This window comes from Sus scrofa, chromosome 12 (assembly GCF_000003025.6).
Source record: "Sus scrofa isolate TJ Tabasco breed Duroc chromosome 12, Sscrofa11.1, whole genome shotgun sequence".
Lineage (NCBI taxonomy): Eukaryota > Metazoa > Chordata > Mammalia > Artiodactyla > Suidae > Sus > Sus scrofa.
The window spans coordinates 11221478-11234252 of NC_010454.4; the positions used below are offsets into that span (position 1 = coordinate 11221478).

Here is a 12775-nt window from a genome sequence, read left to right on the forward strand (position 1 = left end):
ATAGTCCACATGTGAAAACCCTACTATTATCCACTCCTATTGCCTAGTCTGTGTTCTTAGCTAGCATTTAAGGCTCTGTAAAATCATAGAAATCTCTAAGATTCCATTATCAAAAACTGAAGAAATATGTAGGTTGACAAGAAGTTCTGCTTCCTCTTCCACAAAACAGTCAATGAATATTTACCTTGGGCAACTTATTTGCCAAACCCTTCTGACACTAAGCTCTGAGTTCAGTTTACATTGTAAAAACTGTTATTATTTACTGAAGTACATCCTTTAGTATATTTTCTGCCTGGCTGTGTAAGATAAATTCCCTCAGAAGATATCTTTATTTCATGCACACTTAGCTAGGTATAGAATTCGAGGTTAACATTTCACTTTCTCTCAGCTCTTTGAGGGCATTATTCTATTATTCTTTTTGACATCTTTTGGCTGTTGATCCTAGGTTAATAATCTGTCTTTTGTATTTTATTATTTTTAATATTTCCCTCTCTTCTCTCTCTCTTTTTTTCTTTTTAGGGCTGTACCTGCAGCATATGGAAGTTCCCAGGCTAGGGGTTGAATTGGAGCTCCAGCTGCTGGTCTATACCACAGCCACAGCAACACAGGATCTTAGTTGCATCTGTGACCTACACAGCTTGCAGCAATGCTGGATCCTTAATCCACTGAGCAGGACCAGAGATCGAACCGCATCCTCATGGATACTAGTTGGGTTCTTAACCTGTGGAGCCGCAGTGCAGACTACTCTTCTCTCTTTCTGAAGGCTCTCTACAAAGAAGTTGTTGTATTTTTGTTTGTTTTTAACTCTGCACAGGACACAGTAATTTTCTAATCTGAAGACTCATGTCTTCAAGTCTGCAAAAATCTTAACACATTTTATCTTTGAACATTCCTCTTATTTATTCCTTTACTCTGCTTATTACAAAATGTTTGCTATACACGTACTGCACACCCTCATTCTGTCTTTCATGTGTTTAATCTTTCTTCAATACTTTTACATCTTGTTCTGCCTTTGCACTAAGTTTTATGTGATTTCTTCAGAGGTATTTCTGGTTTATTAATTTTCTCTTCATCTGTGTCTACTCTGCTGTAAAACTTATCCATTAAGTTTTTAATCTTAGTTAATATTAATCTCTTTAAATTTCTATAAATTTTAATGGGTTACTTTCCTGTTAATCTTCCTTTTCATTGTCTCCTGTTTTAACTAAAGTATGCTGCCTCTTGAACATTTTAGTTATATATTTTGTAGTCTCTGTCATAATTTTTATTATCTTCAGTATTTGAGATTGCTAATAGTCCCATTTTTTTGTTTGCTGATAGTCTTTGATGGTGGACTTCTGATTATGAGTTTAGCTTCCAAAAGGAATATTTGCTTTTAACTCTGTTGCTTTGTGCCCTGAATTCTGGACATATTTCTGTAGAGTTGTTTTTGCTTTCTTGGAATAGAAGGAGGAGGCAGAGGGAAGACGAGGGAAGAGGAGAAGGAAGAGAAGGAGTATCAGCAACAAGAAGTAACATTTTTTTAGTTTTTATAATTTTCCAGGCATTTTTTTTACATTCGTTGTATTTTTTAGATTCCATATATGAGTGATAACATAATATTTGTCCTTCTCTGTCTGACATATTTCACTAAGTGTAATATCTGTCAGTTCCACCCATGTTCTTGAAAGTAACAAAATTTAATTCTTTTTTATGGCAGAGTAATATTCCATTGTATATATGTGTGTATATGTGTGTATATATACACACATCAGTCTTTTTTATCTATTCATTTGTTGATAGGCAATTATGTACCTTCCATATCTTGGCAAATAATAATGCAATTGGGGTGCATACATCTTTTTGATCTGGTGTTTTCATTTTTTTCAATATATGCCCATAAGTGGAATTGCTGGATCAGGCATTCTTCTATACTTATATTAATGAATTTAATTCCCAAATTACTGTATGTATTAAATGTATATATGCACACAATGTTACCTCCATTTTTATGGATGAAAAAAACTTAAGGGGAGAAAAAGATTAAATAGATTACGCAAAGTCACGCAGCTTTGGTGGAATCAGAATTTGAACCTGAATTTGGCTTCAGGTTCAAAGCCAAATAATAATAGCACTAGCTGCTATATTATTCTTAGGCATGTTGCTATGCAGGAAGAATAAATTCAGATTTCTCTCCCGTGTCTTACTCCTGACATATGCTGTACATACTTGGGATTTTCATTTCTATGGAGAATACATATTTTTTAACTAGAGATTGGGCAAAGAATATGTATCCTTACTTTTCCTTGGGGTAACAGGTGAAGCTTTTTCCATTCTCTGTGTCTAGCACTGAGCCATCTTGTGAAGTTTCTCGATTCATGCAGATATATCAAATCCAGCTTTATAACCTGTCAAGGACCGAGCCCAGGTCACAGAGGTATTGAAACACCTCTTTGGATTATTGTATTTCTGATCTATCACTCATAGTTCTGGCTTTAATTTCCCTTTTCACTTTTAACTTCTGGCACTGCGCCTTCATTTTTCCTTGTTTTTTCTGTTGATTCTTACTCTTTTTCCTTTTTTTTTTCCTTCTTCCTTTTAAAGATTTGGTTATACATCTTAACTTCTGCATTAGATATATTTTACTATTTCAATGTGCTGGAGGTTCACTTCCTCATCACATTAGTTCATTTTGTGGGGAAATCCTCAGCTTTAAATAAGGAAATCCCCCCCCATAAAAATAAATCAGAATAAAAAGTCGAGAAAGAGGAATACAAAGAACACATGAAACCACGATGAGAAGGGAAACTAGTAAAATACATTGAATTCTTGATATTCTAGTTGTAAGTCTTAATGCAATTGTAAGAAAGGCAAAGTGAAAAGGATTCTGAAAATAGAATATAGAGGGTCTAAAACAACTGTAGCAAAATTAATAAAAACGGGATCTGTATTTCCAGTGATTTAAAAGAAAGTAAGGATTTTTGTTTGGCCCATTGACCTTTTATTGGTACAAAATTTAAACAGTGTTTACAGCTGTCCAGTCTACCCTGCCTTCCATGAGACATCAGAACATCTTGATTAATTTGTTTTTGCCAATTTTTAAAATGCAAGGCATGTACTACCTCACTGTTGACCCTTTTTGAAGACAGAATTACTGAGGAGAGTGATGTGTAGACAAGATCCCATGGCTTTAAAGTTTTTTTAAATTATCCTTCTTTTCTCTGGAACGTCTCTCAGCTCTGTGATGATTAACATCTGGGGATTGGGAGCCATGTCAAATATTTGCGATTTCCCAATTCATGGACTTTGGTGTCTTGTTTTGCGATTTACTTTGGCAGGTCAAGAAAAGTTTGTAACTCTTTACAGGGATAGACGATGCAGTGGGAATTGAATACATTTCAGTTTTTTTCTAGTGTTCATGTATAAAAATTGACCTGAATCTTATTCTGGTTTTTTTTGGCCTTAGTAATCTGCTTACTTTTTATCTTGTTCATATGCCTTATGAAGCCCTGCATCCACAATCAAGTGGGCAGGAGAAAGAAATTTGTTCCTAATTGTTCACTTGTCCAACTTAGGTGTTTCTCCAAGACAGACAATGGGTGGCTTAGCTTTTTTTAGGCAAAAAAAAAAAAAAAGTTCAGCTTCAGCAAATTCTGAAGTGTGTCTAAGTCAGTCCAGTATATCAATGCTGGTTGTGTTTAGGCATTAGTAGTGGGAGGAAGAAAAGCACGGCTAACGATTTCTCATACAAATTTAACTACTTTGGTTAGTTACTCATTTATTACCCTTTCTCCCATCTTGGTCTCATCTTGTCTGAAGGGCTGGTTCCATTTTCCTTGTTTACTGTCTCCCCCTTATCCCTGGAGTTGAAAGGCCCAGTGAACAAACACAGGGTTTGTTTTATTCCCAACCAACCACGGAACAGTCATTTCCCTGCAGAATAATTGGCTTAGGGAAGAACAGAGAGAAAACAAAACAAGTTCATCATGTGCAGCTTGGTCTGGCTACATCCCCTCTCAGAAACCAGCCTGGGGAAGAACTGTTGCGAGTGAGTAAGCGTTCATTTAAGGAATAAATGAGGAAGTGGCAATAAAGAAATTTTAATTTGTTGCCTTAGGCGAAAACAACTGTGCTTTGACAGTGTTTCAAGTGCTTTTGTCTTTATTTCTCATTTTCCCGACAGTAAGTAAAGCTCTCTGTTCGTGTGCTATGCCAAATATGTGGGTGGACCTTGCTAAAATTAATGTATGTTTCAGATGTTTCCAAAGATGTATGTGTTTTTTTGTTGACACCTAATGACAGAATGTTTCTATTTTTCCCCAGACAACTTTTATTGTGTACACACAATAGGAAAACAGTAAAATTTGCTTGTGTACTAGCTGAGGGGGAATTGTCTGAATATTTTGATATGCGAATCTAAGAGTTTAATTTTGAGACTGTAGGAACTGAAAAAAATGGCCACTTTATTTGCAAACATTTGAGCAAAATTACTTTTCCATGTGATTTCCTTCCTTTTCTTTTCTTTTCTCTTTCTTTCTTTCTTTCTTTCTTTCTTTCTTTCTTTCTTTCTTCCTACTTTGTAGTTTGTTTCCTCAGTTTTTCAGGGACTTCTGAATTCAGAACATTGAGATAAATTGTTTTATTATTCTTGTGTATCACAATCAAGTTTCAAGTCCTTTGAGTCGGAGTTGTTATCCCATGGCCTACCTCTTTCGATAAAAGTTGTTCCTTTCACTCCGGAAGGTAAATACCAAAAGAAAGGACTCTATTGGGACTGCTTCTAATGAACAATTACTTCGATGAAGTTAAGTAATCAGAATGTCTGTGGTAATCTGATGAGCTCTGGGGTTTCTATTTAAATGTAAGGAACAAAAATAATTATTATGCCGATGAAATATAGAGTGTAGTTACTCCGTTCATGTAGTTGAACTTCTGTTAGAAAGTGTCAACGTGGGAAGTGTCTTACAGGTTCTGAAATCTAAGGACAGCTTTTCCCTGGTACCACTCCATGTTGTAAAATCGTGGGAACGGGTCTCTCCTCTTCCTCACCTTTACTCATCTCCCGAAACACTTACAGTGAGTATATCTGACGTAAAATTTTACAATCCTGATTATGGCACTCATATTTTAAATCCATTTTTTGCAGTTCTTAAAGGTAGAAAATATCCCTCCCCAAAATATGATCAAGGTATTTCTTCTTACAGGTATTTTTCTAGTTTATGCTCCATTGCGTGTACTTTCTCTTTGTTTAATGAACAGGCTAGATGCGTATAAAACAGAAAAGTGTGTACCAGCAAACCCAAGCACTTCTGTGCAAGAACTTTCTTAAGAAATGGAGAATGAAAAGAGAAAGCTTACTGGTACGTTTGCCAGCTTGCCTCTTTACACAGTTATCACTATGCTTGTATTTCATTGCCTCGTGATTCTCTTGTTTTACATTTGAAGTAGCAGATTGGGTTTATTGATTGTGAGCTTGTTGCTAGGTGTACCTGTTGAATTGAGAGATTCACAGCCGTCTCTGAAAAATAATGTAGAATGGCAAAGAATGAAAGTATTACTCATACTTTTTAAAAAGGAGAGTAACTGAAAATGTAATTGTATAGTAAGTTATAGCCCCTCTTAAAGCTCTTATCATGGGTAATACATTTAGAGTCAAGAAATAATAAAACTAGTGTCCAGCAGAAATAGAGGAATTTGAACTTGAGGGGCTTCTTTTCAAGGCCATGAAGTTTCTGCACAGAGTATTTCCAAGGATTATGACCGAGTAACACCACTGATGGACAGTTTACATTAAAGCCCCAAATTTCAAAACAGTCTGCATAAGGTTGCCAGTGGATGTCGGGTGGTTTTGGTAGGTGGAGGAAACTTCTCCTCACAGTCATTCAGAGACCCAGGCTTCTTCATCTAGGGACTCTGCCATCTCACGAGACCTTGGAGACATTCGCTGGATCCTTTGCATCCAGTCAGATGCAGAAGTAGAAGGACCAAGACAGAGAGAACAGTGGAAGGGTGTGCAGAGTTCCATGAGCAGGCTTCGCAGTGATGCCTGTCACTTCTGCCCACATTTCATTGGCCAGGATCCATCATTTGGTCCCACTTCATTCATCCAGAGACTGGGAGGGTAGCCCAGCATTGCACCAAGCCAGAAGAGATTCCCTAATGTTGTTGAGCCCCTGGACGGTCTCCACACTCAGCTCCTTCTCATTTGTTTTGACTTCCAATACAAGGATGTGACAGCTGACAAAAGTGTTGCTGTTTGCCACCATGAACTCCATCTGGGATATTCTGTGCCTTATAGACCCTAGAGCCAGAGGTCCATGCATTTGGGGATCGCCATCCTGTTAGCCTTCCTCTTAGTTTCTATGACAGCTTCTGTAGGAGTTCATGATTTAAATGCAATGGTTCAGTTCTCATATCAGAAAGTGGTAGATGTGACAACTATCTCCATATATATCTTGACCTGGCTTCCCTTTGCTTTGAAGAGTGGAGAGTAAAGAGAAGCCAACTTTATGGAAAATTGAAATTTGTCTTTCAATTGATGTTGACTGAGTTCCTTAAGGGAATATAATCTAAATCTACTCTCCTTTTTTATAGGAATGGGGGTTCCCAATACTTTTAGGACTTTATATGGGTGTATTTTCATATATAAAAGAAAATGTACGTTTTCCTGAAATGCCTCCTCAAGATCTGGGAAGGGTAGATAAATTTAATAGCTCTTCTATGGATGTTGTATATACACCGATCTCTGACATAACCCAGCAGATAATGAATAAGACAGCATTTGCTCCCTTTTTAAAAGGTAGGTGAACTAATGGCAAAAATAACTACTGATATTATTTTATATCTTTTTGACAAAATGTATACGTTTAATTTGAAGTTAGAGGTTATCCGTTGTGCTAATTATCTTGGTTTTAAGATAGCATACAAATTGTTTTTTGGTTTTTTTTTTTTCTTCTCATAACAGCCTTTTAAACTCTTCCACCTTGATGAGGGTCCAGTGTAGATGGGCCTCCATTTCTATTGGAATTTAACTAAAATGATAGATTTATAATTTCAGATTTACAGAATAATATCTAGGAGGAATATGCTATTGGTGAGTGTGGGTGTTTTTAACATGGAAATATAATGATTAAGATTTGTAGCTCATAAATGTAAAAAACTATAAATATAAGAAAAACTATATAAATAAAACAAATGAGGTCATGGTTATTAAACAATAATTTCAGAACTATGAGAAATAAGGATGGATATCTAAAGATTGCCCACACATAGTTTAATTTGTACACATCTCTAAAAGTCTTCATTCTAAATGAGGTCTCTATGTAACTGATGAAACCAAAACATTTACTGCACTTATGGGCAACTGGGTACAGTCTGTCTACTCTTAGTGCCTGATTTCTAATAGGTGACATTGCTGACCATTAGAATTAGAGTCACTTTGTGATGTTGGTTCCTGAGTAAGACAAAGACCATATGAAATGCCTTTGTTTTAGTAAACCTAAAATCTGGAGTCCTCAGACTACATAATAACTGCTGCCATTACTTCTATTTTTGTACCCCAATTCTATTTGCAAACTTATCTTGGCATCATACTTTTATATACCTAAAACTCACCCTACCACTTGTTTTGTTAAAAGTAAACAATTCTCATCGAATGTCTCCTGAGAATTCCTTTTTTGCTTTTGGAGATAATTTTTTATTTAAAGGGAGAATGATTTGGGTTAATTTCAGTGGAAAATATGGGATGACAAAATTGGGTATCACATTTTATTTTCGTGAAACCCTAACAATCCTTTATGTCTTTTTTCTTTAACCTTGCAATTCACAGGAAGAAAAATCATTGCCGTACCAGATCAAAAACATATGGATAAAGTACTTCTAGACAATTTCCCATTCACCGTGGGAGTCATCTTTAGTGACACTTTCTCTTATAAGTTAAAATTTTTTCAGGGATATGACATTCCAATTTCGAAGGAAGATCTTTTCACAGGTGACTTTCAATATAAAGTACCATTATGGCATTTTTCATCTTTTTAACATAAAGAATGGGATGAGATGGGCAACAAAGATGGTTTTGTTGGGGCAGGAGAAAAGAAACAGAATACATTTTATTGCTGAACAGATTCCGAGCCAGGTCATATCTTCCCACGAGGGGACGGCTCTCAAAAAACCATCGAGTCGTCCAACCAATACCTAGTGAATTCACAAGTGTATGCTGCAGAGGATGACGGGATAATCAGGACTGATGGGTGGCAGCCTTAGGCCAAGATTTGAGTTTAACCGGAAAGGCAGCCAGTGAGGAGTTAATGACTGGTGCTAGGAAAGGTGCTGGCTGGACTTAGACCAGGGGTTGCTAAAAAAACTGTGGGATTAGAGAAATTCTGCCCGGAGAAGTGGTGTTTAAACAAACACCTGAAGTAATAGCATGCGTGGGGTGCAGAGGGCATGGTATTCCAGGTGGAAGAAAGGCCAGTGTGGGGGCCCCGGATGAAACAGGGCATCTCTTAGTGGATATGGAATAGGAGCAGCACTGTCTAGCTGAACAGAGTGCACAAAAAGGAATGTGATGGGAGAGTGAGGCTGAAGTTACTCAAGGGCTAGATCTTGTGATGTCTTGAAAACCTACAGCAGTGGAGAGCCATTGTGGTTCTTTAAATCAGGAAAGAGACTTGATTAGATTTCCAAGCCCTGAGGGAGTGCTCTGGATATAACCCAGAGAATGGAATACAAAGGAATTGGGAAGAATGCGGTAAAACATACCAGTGAGCTGATGGTGGCTTAGATCCAGAGTGGAGATGTTTTTCATTATGGTGGCCAGGAAGGACCTCCGTAATGAGTTTACTTTTGAAAAGAGATAAGGATATGAAGGAAGGACTGAGCCATGGTCCCATCTGGGGGGAGAGCACTGAACTAAAAGAAAAATCACTACTGCAGTGTGTTTGGCATTTTGAGGCACACCAGGAAGTCCAGTACGGTTCAAGCAGTGTTTGCTTTCATCCTCTTTTTATTTTCTAAGACTTTCTATGCATGCCATGTTTTCCATGAGTAAAACTCCCTTATTAACAACTTTCAGGAGTTCCCTGGTAACTCAACAAGTTAAGGAACCCAGCATTATCACAGCTGTAGCTCAGGTTGCTGCTGTGGTGCAGGTTCGATCCCTGACCTGGGAACTTCCACATACCATGAGTGAGGCCAAAAAAAAAAAAAAAAAAAAAAAAAAAAAAAAGAACTTTCATGGGCTTTTTTTCTGTATGGTTAGAAATTCTTCCTGGTGGAATCTCATCTAGATTGTTTTCTCTTGGGTTCTTGTTTTTCACTCTGCAATTTCCTTCATCCCTTAATACTGGTTATGCTTTTTTCTTTGTGCTTACAGCTCATTGCTGGGGTACAGATGATGAATTTTCATGTTCACTGACCAAATACTGGAGTGACGGATTCGTGACGTTACAAACTGCAATTAATGCTGCTATTATCCAAGTAAGAGAAGGTCTAAAAATTAACATGAATAAGTGCAGAGGCATCAAGGTCTTAATAAAAGATGGTGTCCCCTCAGGTTTTCATACGTTTATATCATGAAGCAGGCATCAAAATGCTGAAATTGAATTGTAGGCAAAGGAGCACATTACTTTTCTTAAAATGTAAATTTTCAAGTAGTGATAAAATGGTGCGAAGTTGCAAAAACGATGTACAGGAAGGTCCGTGTCCTCTTTACCTCGTTTCTCCTCATGCTCATAGATCTTGCCCAACCACTGCGTAGTACTGAAGTCAGGAAATAAAGGACCCACTCCCATAGCTTACTCAGATTTCCCCCGTTTCTGTACCTTAAAACATGATTTCATTTGTGTAAACCTTTTCTTTAGATCACAACAGATCGCCATGTGATGGAGGAGTTGATGTCAGTTACTGCTATAAATATGAAGACATTACCCTTTATTTTTAAAGAGAACCTCCAAAATGAGATGTTTATTTTCTATTGCTTGCTTTACTTCTCCCCGTTTATATATTTCTTGTCACTAAATGTTACAAAAGAGAGAAAAAAGTATAAGGATTTGATGAAAATGATGGGTCTACAAGATTCAGCGTTCTGGTGAGTGACCGACTGATTCAAGTAGTGCAAATGAATACATGGAGAAATTTGTAAGCAGTGAAAAAGTGTTACTGTTTCAAGACACCATGATTTAAGCTTGGAATGTTGGCTACTTTGTTGTTGTTTTTCTAACTTTTTGACTTAGTCTTTGGTAAATTTTGCTCTGCAAGATAGTGATTATAATTTACAGGGCACTTTTTCTGTGCCATATGTGTCTTAGGCTAACACTATGACAGAGGCACCGTTCAAATCACAGGGAATAAAAGAGTCACCTAGTATCAAATGGGTGATGTGTGCCAGAGCAGGGACTCCAACCCAGGTTCCCCGATTCCAACTCTCCTTCTGGGTCTGTTCTTCGTTCTCTCTTGATTTCTCCACCCTTTCTCATGTTGAAGAAAGTGTAATCCTATAATGGCTAGCTCGTGTTTAGAGATTGGGTCATCAGAGGTATATTTTGGGGAGCAACTAAATACCATATGTTAGAGTTGAGATAGCCTGTAAATGTGCCCAGTGCATAGGCTGACATATAGGGAGGACTTAATGAGAGCATTTGTCCCATTCCACCAGTGACTTAAAGTGATTTTGAAATATATGTTTCAACATGTTTATTATGTATGTATCTGTGTGTATATTTGTGATAAAAAACAAATAATCGAAAAGTAAAAACAAAGACTTAGCAAAATAATAAATAGGTAAGATTAACAGATAATCATACAAGCTCTAAGCTTCTAAGAGGTCAAAGCAGAGAATTCTGCAATACAATCGGTAAAATTCTGGAAAAAAAAAAGTCTAGAAAAAAAAAAAACCAATCAATTCGTTCTTTAATTTGTTCAAAAGAAACCTAGCATTTTTTTTTCCAGTGTTGAATCCTGGGAGATATTTCTCTGTAGGCTCCTCATATCAAGAAAATAGTCTTTATGGATGTGGTACTATCTGGAATGGATGAGGAACCACTTATGGAACAGTCCTTTGGAAGACACATGTTCCCTGAAATAAAATTATGGTCTAGGAAATTTAAAAAATTCTATAAAGTATGTTTTATTAATAAAGTTTTAATTCTAATACAACTGAATTGTGAAATAGAAAAAGAAGAGAGTGGAATTCCTGTCGTGCTCGGCAGAAACGAATCCAACCATGAGGTTGCAGGTTCGATCCCTGGCCTTGCTCCATGGGTTAAGGATCTGGCGTTGCCATGAGCCGTGGTGTGGGTCGCAGACACGGCTCAGATCTGGTGTTGCTGTGGCTGTGGTGTAGGCCGGCGGCTACAGCTCTGGTTAGACCCCTAGACTGGGCACCTCATGTGTCACGGGCCTTAAAAAAAAAAGAAAAGAAAAAGACAGTGTCTTGAAATACAAAAAGGAAGGTAAAGTTATGCAGTGGAACCTTGGGAAATATAAAGGGATGGATGGAGTTTGTTAGGCAAGAGAGCAGCTGTGACAATGACCATATTTCAGCCCAGGACTAGCATCCCTGTAGTCACCTTAGAATCGGTAGACGGGGCACCTCTACCTTAAAATGAGAAAGGGACTGGCTATTTAGATGTGGATTCACTCTTAATGGTAAGTGCTTTTAGTGTAACCTACAATTGAGCAAAATGAATATGTGTTGTTAAAACTAAAAAGGAAAAACATTCTGAAACATATTTGATTAAATATGAAGTATCTGCTGGAAATAACTTTTATGGCACCTTCCCTCTCTTTTTACTTTAGCTAATGCAATAAATGTGAAATGTAATCAACATTTATTGTTAAGTGTAATGTCTGAAATTGCTTGGTTTTCTCATGAAGATTTTCATAGCCTTATTAACACCCCCAGACTCTGCTCACAACCTCCTGCACTGAGTTCCTTTTTCTAGGTTATGTTTGAATTTCCTTCATTTGTAGTTTCCTTACCCTGTGGTTTTTCAATTCCTATCTATAAAGTTCCCTTCACTACTCAGAAAGTGAATTCTGCAGAATGTGGTATGCTTTTCCAAAAATGCTGATGTTCTAACACACTGAACCATTATAATGGTGTGAAATTTTAAAAAGAAACCACATAAGCAATAATTAAACATGTTTTATTGGGACATATTAATGCAAGTTCCTGGTTTTAATACTTTTGCTATTTTTTCCAGTTATTAAATTCTTATGAGTGAATTTTATGTAGTGGGAAGAGCTTGGGACTGAGGAAAAGCCTGCAACTGCTTTCTTAGCTTGGTTATTGATTCACTTTGTTGACCTTGAGCAGGCCCATTAACTAGTAATAGAAACTGCAGTTTACTCATCTGTGAAAGAAACATGGACTAAAACACCCTTTAGACTTGTCAGATCTAAGGTTGACTTTTTTTATAATTTTTTTTTATTTTCCCACTGTACAGCAAAGGGGTCAGGTTATCCTCACATGTATACATTACAATTACATTTTTTCCCCCACCCTTTCTTCTGTTGCAACATGAGTATCTAGACAAAGTTCTCAATGCTATTCAGCAGGATCTCCTTGTAAATCTATTCTAAGTTGTGTCTGATAAGCTAAGGTTGACTTTTATTCCTAATAACCAACTCATAAAAATGAGAACACTAATACATGTAAAGCAGGACAGTGCAAACACTTAAGGATGTACCATAATTTATATCAGTTTATATAAAGAAATCATGAGTAGGAATAGCAAGTGCAGAATGGGTTTAGTTAGTGCAGTTGAAATTTCCATTTTCCCCTCCTGGGGAGAGC

At 37.0% G+C, this 12775-nt stretch overlaps 1 protein-coding gene across 9 annotated transcripts in view; it reads left to right on the forward strand.

The window, feature by feature from the left end:
* The window catches only part of ABCA6 (ATP binding cassette subfamily A member 6), a 144094-nt gene continuing 134909 nt past the window's right edge, over positions 3591-12775 (forward strand). The window contains exons 1-7 of one of the 9 annotated variants that reach the window (XM_021068088.1): positions 3591-4027; positions 4938-5055; positions 5239-5339; positions 6574-6778; positions 7808-7969; positions 9353-9456; positions 9840-10066. In XM_021068088.1, coding sequence (XP_020923747.1) covers positions 5244-5339; positions 6574-6778; positions 7808-7969; positions 9353-9456; positions 9840-10066 — 794 coding nt within the window. In that variant the 5' untranslated portion in view covers positions 3591-4027; positions 4938-5055; positions 5239-5243. Of the gene's footprint in view, positions 4162-4937; positions 5056-5238; positions 5340-6573; positions 6779-7807; positions 7970-9352; positions 9457-9839; positions 10067-12775 lie in introns of all 9 variants that reach the window. The other 8 variants (XM_021068081.1, XM_021068083.1, XM_021068080.1 and 5 more) reach the window with 8 other exon arrangements.